At 46.4% G+C, this 13,496-nt stretch overlaps 2 protein-coding genes across 8 annotated transcripts in view; one reads left to right on the top strand and one right to left on the bottom strand.

Annotated features, from left to right (window-relative positions):
- The window catches only part of DRC9 (dynein regulatory complex subunit 9), a 36,774-nt gene extending 28,476 nt beyond the window's left edge, over nt 1-8,298 (top strand). For 6 of the 7 annotated variants that reach the window (XM_073359116.2, XM_073359120.2, XM_073359118.2 and 3 more), the window contains 4 exons: nt 1,748-1,822; nt 4,862-4,993; nt 6,426-6,527; nt 8,050-8,298. In XM_073359116.2, coding sequence (XP_073215217.1) covers nt 1,748-1,822; nt 4,862-4,993; nt 6,426-6,527; nt 8,050-8,184 — 444 coding nt within the window. In that variant the 3' untranslated portion in view covers nt 8,185-8,298. The remainder of the gene's footprint in view (nt 1-1,747; nt 1,823-4,861; nt 4,994-6,425; nt 6,528-8,049) is intronic. The other variant, XM_073359123.2, reaches the window with a different exon arrangement.
- The window catches only part of LRCH3 (leucine rich repeats and calponin homology domain containing 3), a 121,702-nt gene that overhangs the window by 2,827 nt on the left and 105,379 nt on the right, over nt 1-13,496 (bottom strand). The window lies entirely within an intron of this gene.

The following is a 13,496-nucleotide window of genomic DNA, read 5'->3' as shown; positions in this document are numbered from 1 at the left end:
CTGATGGATAAGAGGTCTGGGTGGTTTTTAAAGATAAAAGGGATTTCTTTTCCATTCATTTTTTTAAATGAGATGTTCAGGTCCTGTCTAGGCTGGAAGGTTCTATGGTGCCTGGACAACTAGTGAAATGATGACACAACAAGAAGCAAGCATGAAAGTTGAGCATTTGAGAGGGGAAGGAGTTTTTAGATAAACAGATGTTAACAAAAAACAGTCTATCTTCAGTGCCTAATGAACACTCAGGAGAAAGGATGAATCTTGAAGAGACAGCACCCCAGCCCCTTCAGTTCACGTGTGAGAGCTAACAGTATAATGCATCTTCAAGTCAAGTGCGATATACATATATATTTTTACCCCTCGATGCCTCATCTTCCTCTCCTCAGCTTTTGGCTTTCTGCACCCAGAACAGAGTACAAAGGAGAGAGCAGCGCAGAGTGCATGGGGAGAAGGGCTGACTCAGGCTATGTCTACACTACAGACCGCACAGCTGTACCGCTGGAAGGTCTCTATGGCGGTAGGATAGCTCTCCCGCCGGCATAATTAAACCACCCCCAACGAGCAGCAGTAGCTATGTCGGCAGGAGAGCCTCTCCCTCTGACATAACACTGTTCACACTGGGGCTTGTGTCAGTCCGGGGGTGTTTTTTTCACACCGCTGACTGACGAAAGGGCTAGTGTAGACAAAGCCTTAGTTCTGGGCTCCCAGTGGTAGTCGCTAATGAAGGGATGCAAGTGGAAGAGCGGCTAAGGTTTTGTCTACACTAGCACTTTTATTGGTAAAACTTCTTTTTGGTCAGCGTTGGGGGGAAAAAAGACCCCCCCTGACTGACAGAAGTGCCGGTGTGGGCAGCGCTATGTCAGCGGGAGATGCCCTCCTGCCAACATAGCTACTGCCGCTCGTTAGGAGTGGTTTAATTATGCTGGCGGGAGAGAGCAGCTACACAGGAGACCTTACAGCGTCACGGCTGCAGTGGTATAGCTGTGCCACGGTCAGCTCTGTAGTGTAGACATAGCCTTAGATCCTCAGAGCTGGCCGCACTATCGCTGCTGAGTCTTGTGAGCTGTGCTACTGGGCTCTGCAGTGCTGGGCTCCGCCCATGCCACCGGTGTGATTCGGCTTTCTGGAACTCCGCCCCAGGGCCATAGCCCTAGGAAAAGGAGAGGCGAGTGAACCCGCACCAATGCTGCGATAGGTGCTGGAGGATGGAGAGCAGTATGGAAGGCAGAGGGTGAGGGGAGAATATGATGGGGTGCACCAGCGAATGGGAAAAGGACTTGACTTGCTGATCGCAGGTGTAGGAGGCTAGTAAATGTGTTTTCCCAGGGCATCAATACAAGCCCAGGGCTGGCTCCGAGGAGAGGGGGCTGATTGTGATGTATGCACAGTACAGGTGTGCCCCTCTTCCATGATGCTGGACATGCCTTAGTGCAGGTATCTGTGCACTTCTAGGGCTGGGGAAGCTCTGGGCCAATGCTCCCATCTCCATGCCATGTCACTTCCCTCAACAGCCAATACCACATCACCATTTTGATGCTGCTAATCAGCTCCCCGACCCGTTCGTTCCTGGAGTTCACTCTCTTACATAGAACTGGCTTTTTACTGACACTGCAGCGCAAGGGCCTGTCACTTTCAGAAGTGCTGTCCATTCACCACTACAAGCAGTCGCTCACCGGCGCACCTCCTCGCAAGGTATGCGTACATGCCTGCCAAGATAGCCTCTGACCCGTTCTGTCTTTATTGATCACAGATGCTGAGGATCAAAACTGATGAGGAGATTAGAGTCCACATGGAGATAGAAAATTTCCTCAGGCAGCAACAGATGGTGGGTGACTCAAATGTTTTCAATTATCACTTAAGGCAGCAACTTACAAAACATCACATGAGCTTATTCCTATGGTAGCAATTAGTGTCTTAAGGAAAACAGCTAATGTCCATCTACTCCTCAACCAGCTTCAAGACTGTTATTGGAATTACCATTTGCCCTAAAAACATAACACTGGTTACCTGAATTTTGGATTATTTTAAATCAAAACTGAGATAGGACAGATTTGTTCATCCAAATACTGTGGATTCTCCCCGCACCACAAGATGTTCAGGTGATTGGGCTTTAAGTTGAAGTACATTCATTGCAAACAGGTCAGACGTCCAGCAGCATCATGAGCTGGCGTTAATACATGCAGTATAACTACAGCTTCACAGGCCCAGGTATTGCACGTGTAAAGTAGGACACAGGGGACAAGGAAAGACATTATAGAAATCATCAATCTGTTTTTGCTTTATCCTAGCCTGGGTAGGATAAATGTCAATTCACAACTCTTTTGATAGACTCAGGTAGCACACAATCCATAATGTCTATTATATTAATTCAGGTTGCCCACGATCCATAATGTCTGTTGTATTACTTTATACAGAAGAAAGGACCCAAAGAGTCAAAGGTGTTAACACGACCCTGAAACTGTTTAACATTAAACAGCATTGGACAAGGTTCAGGGTTTGCTCTATAGAGACTTCAGCCTGCTTAGTACCATGGCAAACATGCCATTAAAATCCTTTATAACCTTTTATTAAAGATACAGAAAAAGGAGGAAAAGCAGTTAAAGCATTTGAAATGTAAGGTATTAAGTAAGGTTTTAATTTTAGCATCCCTTGTTCCCTTCCTTTAAGCTGTAGAGAGTCTTTAGAAGATTTGCAAAAAGAAAAGGAGGACTTGTAGCACCTTAGAGACTAACCAATTTATTTGAGCATAAGCTTTTGTGAGCTACAGCTCACTTCATCGGGATGCATACTGTGGAAACTGCAGAAGACATTATATACACAGAGACCATGAAACAATACCTCCTCCCACCCCACTCTCCTGCTGGTAATAGCTTATCTAAAGTGACCACTCTCCTTACAATGTGTATGATAATCAAGTTGGGCAATTTCCAGCACAGATCCAGGTTTTCTCACCCTCCCCCCCTCCCCCAAACTCACTCTCCTGCTGGTAATAGCCCATCCAAAGTCACCACTCTCTTTACAATGTGTATGATAATCAAGGTAGGCCATTTCCAGCACAAATCCAGGTTTTCTCACTTGGATTTGTGCTGGAAATGGCCCATCTTGATTATCATACACATTGTAAGGAGAGTGATTACTTTAGATAAGCTATTACCAGCAGGAGAGTGGGGTGGGAGGAGGTATTGTTTCATGGTCTCTGTGTATATAATGTCTTCTGCAGTTTCCACAGTATGCATCCGATGAAGTGAGCTGTAGCTCACGAAAGCTTATGCTCAAATAAATTGGTTAGTCTCTAAGGTGCCACAAGTACTCCTTTTCTTTTTGCGAATACAGACTAACACAGCTGTTACTCTGAAACCTGTCTTTTTAGAAGATTTGTTTCCAGTAGAAATAAGGAGGTGTTAGTACCGTTATACAAGGATCTGGTGAGAGCTCATCTGGAATATTGCGTGTAGTTCTGGTCTCCCATGTTTAAGAAGGATGAATTCAAACTGGAACAGATACAGAGAAGGGTTATTAGAATGATCCAAGGAATGGAAAACTTGTCTTATGAAAGGAGACTCAAAGAGCTTGGCTTGTTTATCCTAACCAAAAGAAGGCTGAGGGGAGATATGATTGCTCTCTATAAATATATCAGAGATAAATACCAGGCAGGGAGAGGAATTATTTAAGCTCAGTAACAATGTGGACACAAGAACAAATGGATATAAACTGGCCATCAGGAAGTTTAGACTTGAAATTAGACGAAGGTTTCTAACCATCAGAGGAGTGAAGTTCTGGAATAGCATTCCAAGGGGAGCAGTGAACGCAAAAGGCTTCAAGAGTAAGCTTGATATGTTTATGGAGGGGATGGTATGATGGAATAGCCTAATTTTGGCAATTAATTGATCTTTGACTATTAGCAGTAAATATGCCCAGGGGCCTGTGATGGGATACTAGATAGGGTGGGATCTGAGTTACTACAAGGAATTCTTTCCTGGGTGTCTGGCTGGTGAGTCTTGCCCACATGCTCAGGGTTTAGCTGATCACCATCTCTCGTTCAAAATGATCCCACCACTACCACCATGTCAGGGTTCCTTCCCCACTCTGAACTCTGGGGTACAGATATGGGGACTCGCATGAAATACCCCCTAAGCTTATTCTTACCAGCTTAGGTTAAAAACTTCCCCAAGGTACAAACTTTGCCTTGTCCTTGAACAGTATGCTGCCACCACCAAGTGTTTTAAACAAAGAACAGGGAAAGAGACCACTTGGAAACGTCTTTCCCCCAAAATATCTCCCGGGGCTGGAGCACTCATGGGGAAAAATTGGTGGATGCTCTGCAGCCACCAGCAGCTCCCCATCCGGCCCCCTCACCCCAGCTCACTTCTACCCCGCCTCTTCCCCAAGCGCGCAGTGTCCCCGCTTCTCCCCCTAGCTCCCAGTGCTTGCCGCTGTGAAACAGCTGTTTTGCGGTGGCAAGTGCTGGGAAGGGGTAAGAGGGGGAACGCGCTCAGGGAAGAGGCGGGGCCGGGGTGGGGATTTGGGGAAGGAGTCCAATAGGGGGAGGGACTTTGGGGAAGGGGTTGGAATGTGGGCGGGCAGGGGTGGAGTCGGGGCAGGATGGAGGGTGGGTTGAGCACCCACCGGTGCTGGGAGAAGTTGGCGCCTATGCTGCAGACCACGAGTGGCTCAACACTAGCTCCAGGATTTTGGCTCTTTGAAGGGTTGGGGTATGCTGAGGAATTGCTGTGCTGTGTAACGTCAATGTTACTCTTACAGAAAGACGGCAGACTGAGCAGACGATAGAAAGTTTTCAGTAGCATTACTAATCCTTCCTGGTGCATTCTGTCCGCTGTGCTAAATGTCAGTGTCTCCCAAACAGAAGTTGGAAGAGAAGCTAGAATACTGGATGGAGAAGTATGAAAAGGACACGGAATCTAAACAGCAAGAACTGAACACTCTAAAAGCATCCAAGGCAAATGATTTAGCAGCACTGCAGGAACTTGCCAAGCAGGTATGAGATCAGCAGTGGACTAAAGGATTCAGTGAACCAGCATGTCACTGCCCAGGCAGCATCCCAAAAGCTGGGCCCTGGGCACTTCCCCACCCTCACTCTTTTCATTCACCCAGAACAAGGGAGGAGAACTATGGGGAAGAAAAGATTGAGTAACCATGGAACTGTTCAATTGAACGGGCAGGAACAACCCAGCAAGTGGTGTCCGGAGGGAGCCACAGGGGGCATAAATCCTCTGTTCTCTACAGGTGACTTTGGTCAAGAAATGCCATTGTTTGTTGTTTTTCCTATGGCCGTTTTGGATGTAAGAGAGTGGCAAGTAATTGAATGGCTATTGTGAGGGGCAAGGGAGGACAAACTCCCTTCCCAATGTGTGCCTCACCTTGGGTCACACAAGCCATTGTTAGGCCAGGGGAGAGGGGCTTCGTGGAATTTTAACACGCTTGCTTTCATTGCCGGCGACCGCTGGCTGCTGCAGACTAAGGGCTCTCTCTGAGAGCTTGTTGGCTGCCCTACAGTTCGGACTCTGGGGGCAGGAATAGCAGAGGCACCGAAGCGCTCGCGTAATTCCCTCCTGTGGGTGTTAACTAAAAGGTTCCTAGTTCTAATCAAATCACTAGAAAGGACAGATTGTCGGTGTTGTAATGATGCTCACTCTGAACCATGGTAACACCCTGTTAAACAGAAAGCGCTGATGACAATATTCCTGCAGAATCTCTCTCAACAAAAGCTCACTGTGGAAATGATTGTTCTGTTTCCGATATTTACATGGCAAGGATTTGTAAACATGTAAAAACTTCCTAAATAAGTAGTTAAAAAAAGGTTCCTAGTTCACATTAACATAGTCCTGTTGAAGAGGGTTACACTAGTGCACACTATTTGTCCCCACCCCGGTAGTCAGAACTGCGGGGCAGCGTGCACATAGCTTAAGTTTACTGAGTTCTAAGCGCCTGCTTGTGGAGTTAGAGGACACTCAACTCCTTGCCCCATCGAGCAACTCCTCTTCCATTCTGCATGTAAAACTTAGGTCAGTTGTCATCCCTATGTCCCAATCATTCTACCACATCCCCATGTGCTTGGGGTGACTTCCTACCAACACCTGTTCCACGAGAAGCCGCACAAGACACACTTTCTGCAGCATAACATCAGGGGGTTCGATAAGTTCAGGCAATGAAAGGTTTCAGTTAATGGGGCAACTTACTGCTTTACGATGGGGAACACAGTTATACGCAGCATTTGCACTGCAGAGCTGGGACAGCTCACAGGGAAAGGAACCGAGGGAGAAAGGCCCGTGGTTTGCACATCAGCCCCCATGGAGTAGCTATGAGGGACAAGCCTTGTACAGGGAGCTCCAGAATTCAAAGTCATCATGATGCCCTCAGTCCATTTCTAAGCGAAGCATGTTCTAGAGCGTCTCTGTGCATTTCTGCAGTGCCGGTTATTCGAACAAGTCATGATTGAGGATCGGGTGGAAAAGGAGGCAGCAAGAAGAAAGGTAGAACAGGATGCGTTGGAATTAAAGAGCGTCAAGAAGGTAAAAGGGAAAGTGCTACCAGTGACATGGCTCATTAATGATCTGTATGCGAAGTGGCTCCTTTCAGTCAGCAACACGTAATAAAGGGTTTGGCCAGCATGGCCTGGGATTAGCAAGCGCTTCCATTGCGTGAGGAGAAGAGAGGTGTCTGCTGCATGTCCAAGCTGCTGTTTGTTCTCCCCACCCTTCCAGTCCCTCCCTGGGTAGAACAGCCACACAGTTAATAGCCACCGACCGAATCAGGAAGGAAATAAAGGGGAAAAGTCTTGGCTCCCAGAGTGAAGATTCGGGGGCCTTTTGTCCATCACACCATGTGTGCAGCAAGGATGATGCCACAGAGGGAGGGCTGCAATGTAATCCCTGCCCTCAGTGCAAGAACCTCACCCCACAAATGCTCTGTGCGTGCTCAGCACACAGACTATCCCATAACCTAGTGACTACGCAGGCCAGGAAGTGCAAGGGAGGAGCCCAGCCTGCTACAGCTTAGGACATTGGTCCCTTTACAGTAGGTGCCACAGTCTACACCGTACCTGGCAGCCTTCTTGCTTTCAAACTGCCTCACACTGGCCTTTCACGGGGTGTGTTGCAGGGTCACTGGTGCTGGGTTTTTTTAATGTGGCTAAGGAAAGTAGCATTGAAGTACTTGCTGAGAACAAGTACGGGCATGTCAGACACAGTGGGGGCTGGGAGTACCAATTACACGTGCAGTCCCAGCCTAGGTGGGCAACTGCGTGTGCACATGGGACTTTTTGAAAATGCGGCCCCAAGAGCTAATGAGAGACGAATATTTAACCATGACCTGCAAAAGGAAGGCAGGTGGAGTTGGACCCATTGTTAGCTTCTTTAGGACAGGTTGGGTTTTAAGCATTTCTAATATAAGGCAGACAAAATCCGGAACACTGAGTCTGGCCTTTTCTGCTTTTGCTGGAAGGACTCACTGGGGTCTCCTCTGCTCTAGCCTTTTACTTGAATAACACACTGAGCTAGCAGCTGAACCGGGTGCAGCCCGTAAGCTAGCGTACGAAGCAGCTAGTCTATAGTCTAGACTGCGTGGAAGTCTATCGAGGGGTTTTCTGTAGCGCCCATCACCTTAGTAGCTAAGCACTTACAGTTGGAATGTTTCCAGGGCAAAGGGTTGGTGCACATGGAGCCCGCTCCAACAGCTCTATGCTGAGGAGAACGCTGGCAGCTGACACCGGGCTGCTGGCCTAGGAGAAGCTGGCGGACAGCAGACTTAGGGTGGGATCCAGGTTCAGACACTCCCAGTGGGTGCCTCTGGAGTAGGCTGGAGATCAGAACGTGTCGCAGAGCAGTATTCCCTGGCACTCTCAAGTTCACAATTGGGATTTTCTTGTAATTTTCTTACTTAAACATCTCAGAAAGCCCGTCCCTTTTCCCACAGCACTGAGCCGATGGGGCGGCATGTTGCGATGGCAGCTGACTTCCCCAAGACCAGCCGCTCTGAACAGGGAAGTGTCTGACTTGCTTTGGAAAACTAACTCTCCCTCTTTCCTGCTTCCAGCTACAGGCCTGGTGGAGAGGCACAATGGTTCGCCACAACATCGGCCCCTATAAGGCCATCAAGAAGCCTAAAGAGGACGAGACAAATGGCAAAGACAAAGGGAAAAAGGGAAAAGCTGGAGCTAAGAAAAAGTGATGGCCATAGAATCCTGCTCTCGTTAGACTCACAGGGCCCTGGAAGCTTTGGACTCTCATCGGGGAGGAGCACTGGCTTGTGTACACAGAGTAAGAAATAAAGCATTCAGCAGAGTTCAGGGCCAGGGCTCTGGGCCAGGCTCGAGTTTGTTTTCTTGACAGGAAGGAGTTTAAGATGAAGTTTCTTGCACAAAGGTCTGACCTCTCCAGCTCAAGGTAACTCTAGAGCTTAGCAACCAGCTACTAAGATTTTTAACCTGCCCTGTGCTATGCACACACGTTATTCCCCTGAGAGCACAGGAAGCTGGAACAATATGGCCCTCAAGATTTTTTGCAGCCTTAAACTAATTAGTCATCTGGGTATAATTCACACTGTTCACAGGCTTGAAAATGCAGCTGTTTTAGAGGCACTCTGCACTCAGAACATTCACCACTTCTCCCCGTCACTGCGCTGGCAGCCGTCCAAGTGCTAGCATCATCTGGGGGCATGCGTCCTTCACCACCGTTTTGGCTAATGCGGCTCAGAGCAGGTCTAGACGGCTTGGTGGCAGTCACTCACATCTGGTCTTGGGTGGCGCTTCCATTCTTAATGCCAGTGCTAGAGCAATGGTAGCAGAACTGCTGAAGAGTCTCAGTGTAGAGGGAGCCTTGTTCACGGAGTGTTTGTGTTTCCATTCTCACAGTCCTCCTGCCAGAAGTCACTATAGCCCTGCAGGAGGTAAGGAAAGAATCATGCCCTAGTGAGGGTGGTAATGGAATGTCCTTGGTACAGAGCAAGACATCCTTTGGCATCTGGTGCCCAAGAGCTGCTGCTCTCAAACCCCAGAGTGCAGTGAAGTGATGACAGCCTGGCTGTTACCTTGAAAGAACTGGGGGTCGGGGGAAGGTGGAGTTCTGCTCTGTTATCCAAGAGTCCTCTCCCCGCTGTGGGTCAAGTCCTTTTAAATGAGATTGTACTGCAATCAGTGTACACAGTGGAAACAGCCACGAGCGCTATCTACACGGTGTAAAACCGCCGAGGGGGGTCGGGATTTTTGAATACTCCCACACTTTGAAAGACACGGATCAGAGCATACAGAATCGGAATGAGGCTGTTTTCACTCTGAGACCATTTAAGAGCTGTATCAGGAGCGTGTGTAGCTGTCCAAATTCATTCATATTGAAGAGTCAAGCTGTGCCAAAAGTTCTCTTAAGATCAAGCAAAATTACTTCAACTGCAAGTGGCAAAGCTGTTTGGCTTTGAATTCTGAGAGCTCAGTGGTGGCTGGAGCCTGTAGTTTATTCTGCCTTAATAGATCATGGAAGTGACTGTCCGTAGCTTTCCAAAAATTCACACACTCCAGGCAAGCTGGAGTTACAATCATTGGCATCATTACTCTTCCAGTTTATCAGGAAGAACTCCCTTTTCAGTCACTGATCCCAAATGAGTCTTCCTTACTCCACACTGGGGTAAGAATGGGCACCACTCTTGTATGATGTTTACGTCACACGTCTGCAGCAGGCGCCTCATAGCAACCACTGCAGTTAAGTTTAATTTTATCTCCCCCTTTCCATGCGCTGAGAACATTTTGAAACATTTGATTTTGAGGCTAAAATTTTCCAGGCTTGGTATGTGCTGACAGGTGATTTTTTTTTGTGAAGTTTGAGCAAAATCCCTTCAGACATTTGAGTTCTAGAAAAGGAGGGGAAATGCACTTTTCCTGTTGTAAAAAAAATCCTAGCCACACGTTTAGACACAGCTACAGCACAAACAGCTGACGTTTGAAACACAGCATGGGCAGAATGTTGAGTCGGGATCAGCGCCTTCGCTTGCTTTGGGGCAACAGCACATGAAAATAACGTTGAGTGAAAAATCACTTCTCATTCTAAGGACATTGTCTGTTCCGAAGCTTCACTTCTGGGTTCCGGTTCCTTAGCATGAATCCAGTGGAACTGCCCTGGCTCTTGCAAGGTTTTTGATCCTTGAGGATTACTGTAGTGGGGTATACTGCAAGCCAGTGATATCACATGCCAGGTGCTAGATGTAAATTACATCCAAAGACGCCATTTGTGTGACCCAGCTGCAGTGAATTATGATGCAAACTGGAAATGAGCAGTAATGATGGTTATGAAATTATCCAGTTATCACTTTTAGTGAAATGGTTCTGACTATCTCTCAAAAGGGAAAACATGCATAAATACCAGAATCCACTCAAATTATAACAGTTTGTTTCTGAAATTAGGAGGAAATTTTACATGTCAGTTAAAGGAACAACAACATTGGGTTCATGTTCATTTATGGCGGGTAAATGGACCCTGAATGGTTTTCATCAAAAAAGCATCCATCCTCTCCCCACACTTTGCTGTTTCTTATCAAACATACCCTAGGAGACTCCATGGTAACTGGAAAACTAATACAATTGAAGAGTGAAAATTAAGCAAATGAGAGGAGAAAGGGTCTTCAGTCAGACTGCTTAGAAGTTGGAGTTTTACCCTTGTTAGCATTTATAAATCAAACACACTTGATTTTGTTAACAACACTCCTGCCTCTCAGCTGAGCGTAAGAGCTCACAATACACAAGGAGCTGCAAGAGGTCCACCAAAAGCATGGGAGATCAGCCTTTACATTCATATTTTTCTAATGTTTCTAATGGAAAAATGGAAAATTTTAAGAAAGTTCAGACCTCCTCTATACATTTAAAGGACATAAATCTGATCAAGCATCTCTTCCAGTTAGCCAAATGCTTAGCAGCCCCCCAGGGCGGCTGCCTACCCATTCTCCACTGTTTGGAAGGTAGAACTGGGACAGGCTGTGGCAGAGAGGGCTGAAACACTGTCATAGGGCTGCAGGGGGAGGTTACTGTCATCCAGGTCTAACAGGAGAGGAACAGAGCTCAAGCTCCGACAGGGCTTCTTACAAATTCCCTCAAAGCAGCTGCCTTCCCAGCTTCAGAGATGATATCCTGCTGGGAAACAGACCCAGAGGAAAGTCAAATGGGCAAGTGGACAAGCTGAGGTGCCCAGAAATGTAGCCATTTTGGTGGAGTTTGGCATCGGAACCTGGAGGTGCGCGCAGCTTGGCAAAAAGCAAGCTAGTAGCACCCGGGGGCCGCCAGGTGCCACGAATACGAGTGGATGTTCTGTGGCTGCACACTTGCTTTACACACAGGCCTGGACTTTGGAAACTTCCCAGTAATTTGGAGGGGAGGAAGTTCTGGGTCTGAGGGTTAATATTAGTGATGCGGGTTTGTGGAACGATTCCAACTAAGTTCCATATTTGGAAGATTTGCCTCAAGGTAGATTTGTGGGGACTTAACAGCGTCAGTTCCCTCACGGTGACTGTCTGATATGTCAGAGTGAATCTCCTTAGGGGAAGCTAAGGTTTCCCTCAAGTGTCAAAGCCAAATGTTGCTAGGTTATAACTCCAGCAAAGAAGGATCAAAACCAAAACGACCCCTCCAATTTCTGCTGGAAAAAATTCCAACCTTGTAATTTTAATTGGAGAGATGAAAGGAATGCTGCTGCTTTATGGCTCAACGGACCAGCGAGCCCAAGTATCACCAATAGAGAGCAAATGAAGCAGTGTAGCTCTTTGAACTGGGGGGAAGTATATACTGCATCAGAGCAGAAAGGATATGCTGACTCGGCTAAAAGACTGTTTCGCCTCTAAGCATCAATAGCGACTAAAGGTGCTTAATTAAATACTGTAGTCAGGGGAGCTTGGAAGATATAACGAGCTTCTCCATGATCCGTAAACAAACCCATATGCTTTACAGCCATTAGGTGCCTTGTGCCATGAAACAGCTGCAGAGTCAAGCTGTTCAAGTCCATACAATAGCTATTTAACAATTGTTGGCCTCTGCACTCTCATGTACCTATCTGCTGTGCACAGAACATGCTGCTTTCTCTGGTGACTGTCTTCCATTGACAAAGATGTTAATAAGCTTAACACCCAATGCCCACACCAACTAAAAGGCAGGAATTAAGATTGCAGGCACATATTAGTGATTTGAATTAGGGCTGTCAAGCGACTAAAAAAAATTAATTGTGATGAATCGCACTGTTAAATAATAATATAATACCATTTATATAAATATTTTTGGATGTTTTCCACATTTTCAAATATATTGGTTTCAGTTACAACACAGAATATAAAGTGTACAGTGCTCACTTTATATTTATTATATTTGCACTGTAAAAATAAAACAGAGTTTAAAAATACAACAACTGTTAGAAACCCGGGAAATGAACGGATAAGGCTGCATGTATCTCAGAAAGCAGCCAGTAATTTTGTTGCTATTAAATTATTATTACACAGGTGCCATGGAAACAGAATCCACATCAGAATCGGTGACTGGGGCAGACGACTGAGGTCAGGAAATCCCTTAATTTCTAAGTTCTTTACTGAGATGGGTATTACCCACTTTTTTCAGACGTGAAACCTGAAGCCCAGTGAAGCGGCTTAACCAACGTCATACAGCAAAGTAGTGGCTGAATGGCTCAGGATGGTATTAATCATGGGACAACACGCAGTGTCATTTTTAGGCTTCTTGATCAAATTCAGCCTACTTTAGTAAGTAGCTGCAAGTTACCATACAATGACTTTTAGGCGACCTATATAAAATGACATGGAAGGTCTCCATGTAGTTTTCAGCAGACAGGTATCTACAGCACAAAACCACCACCACACGGCAGCCATCCAGACTGTTACAACTCAGCAGAGACCTCAAGGACCAAACGGAGGGTCCACTACTGCATTCTCTCAGCCCAGCAATGGCTCCCCAGGTTCAAGTGAAGAACAGGACACGGAGAGGAAGATTACACTACTGCTTACCTGCAATACTCATCTGTAGATAAAAATGGAGAACTTCACTCTTCAGGGCTGCCAATTCTGTTGCTTTACTCAGCATTAAAGTTCATCAAAAAATTAAAAGGTTTTAAAAGAAATGAAGCCGAGAAGTTCTTGGTGCAAGGAGAGGAAGACTTCCTATTGCTGGGAAAAGGTTGTCAACGCTTCACCTAGAACAATCTAGAACTGGTGCATCCCTGTGTCTTTAATTTATAGCCAACTCTGCCTGTGAACTCTAAGGGACCGCTTCTCCACCACTTGTCTACATCCCCAACAATAAGATGGATGCTAGATGGACAGAAGATAAAGCACCTGCCTTGAAAGTCTTACAATCTTACATGTAAAAATGGAAGGAAATACAGTGCAACAAAGAGCTGCAAGAGTGAAAGATGGAGTCCAGCATGGTTCTTAGTAGAGTCACCATTTTTGTTTGGATTTAGCAGGGGAAGATCAGGCATCCAAACCTAAAACTTCTCCTTGTGGAA

Source organism: Lepidochelys kempii, chromosome 9, assembly GCF_965140285.1.
Source record: "Lepidochelys kempii isolate rLepKem1 chromosome 9, rLepKem1.hap1, whole genome shotgun sequence".
Taxonomy (NCBI): domain Eukaryota; kingdom Metazoa; phylum Chordata; order Testudines; family Cheloniidae; genus Lepidochelys; species Lepidochelys kempii.
The sequence above is the reverse complement of the archived record's forward strand: the minus strand, read 5'-3'. Positions and strand labels throughout refer to the sequence as shown.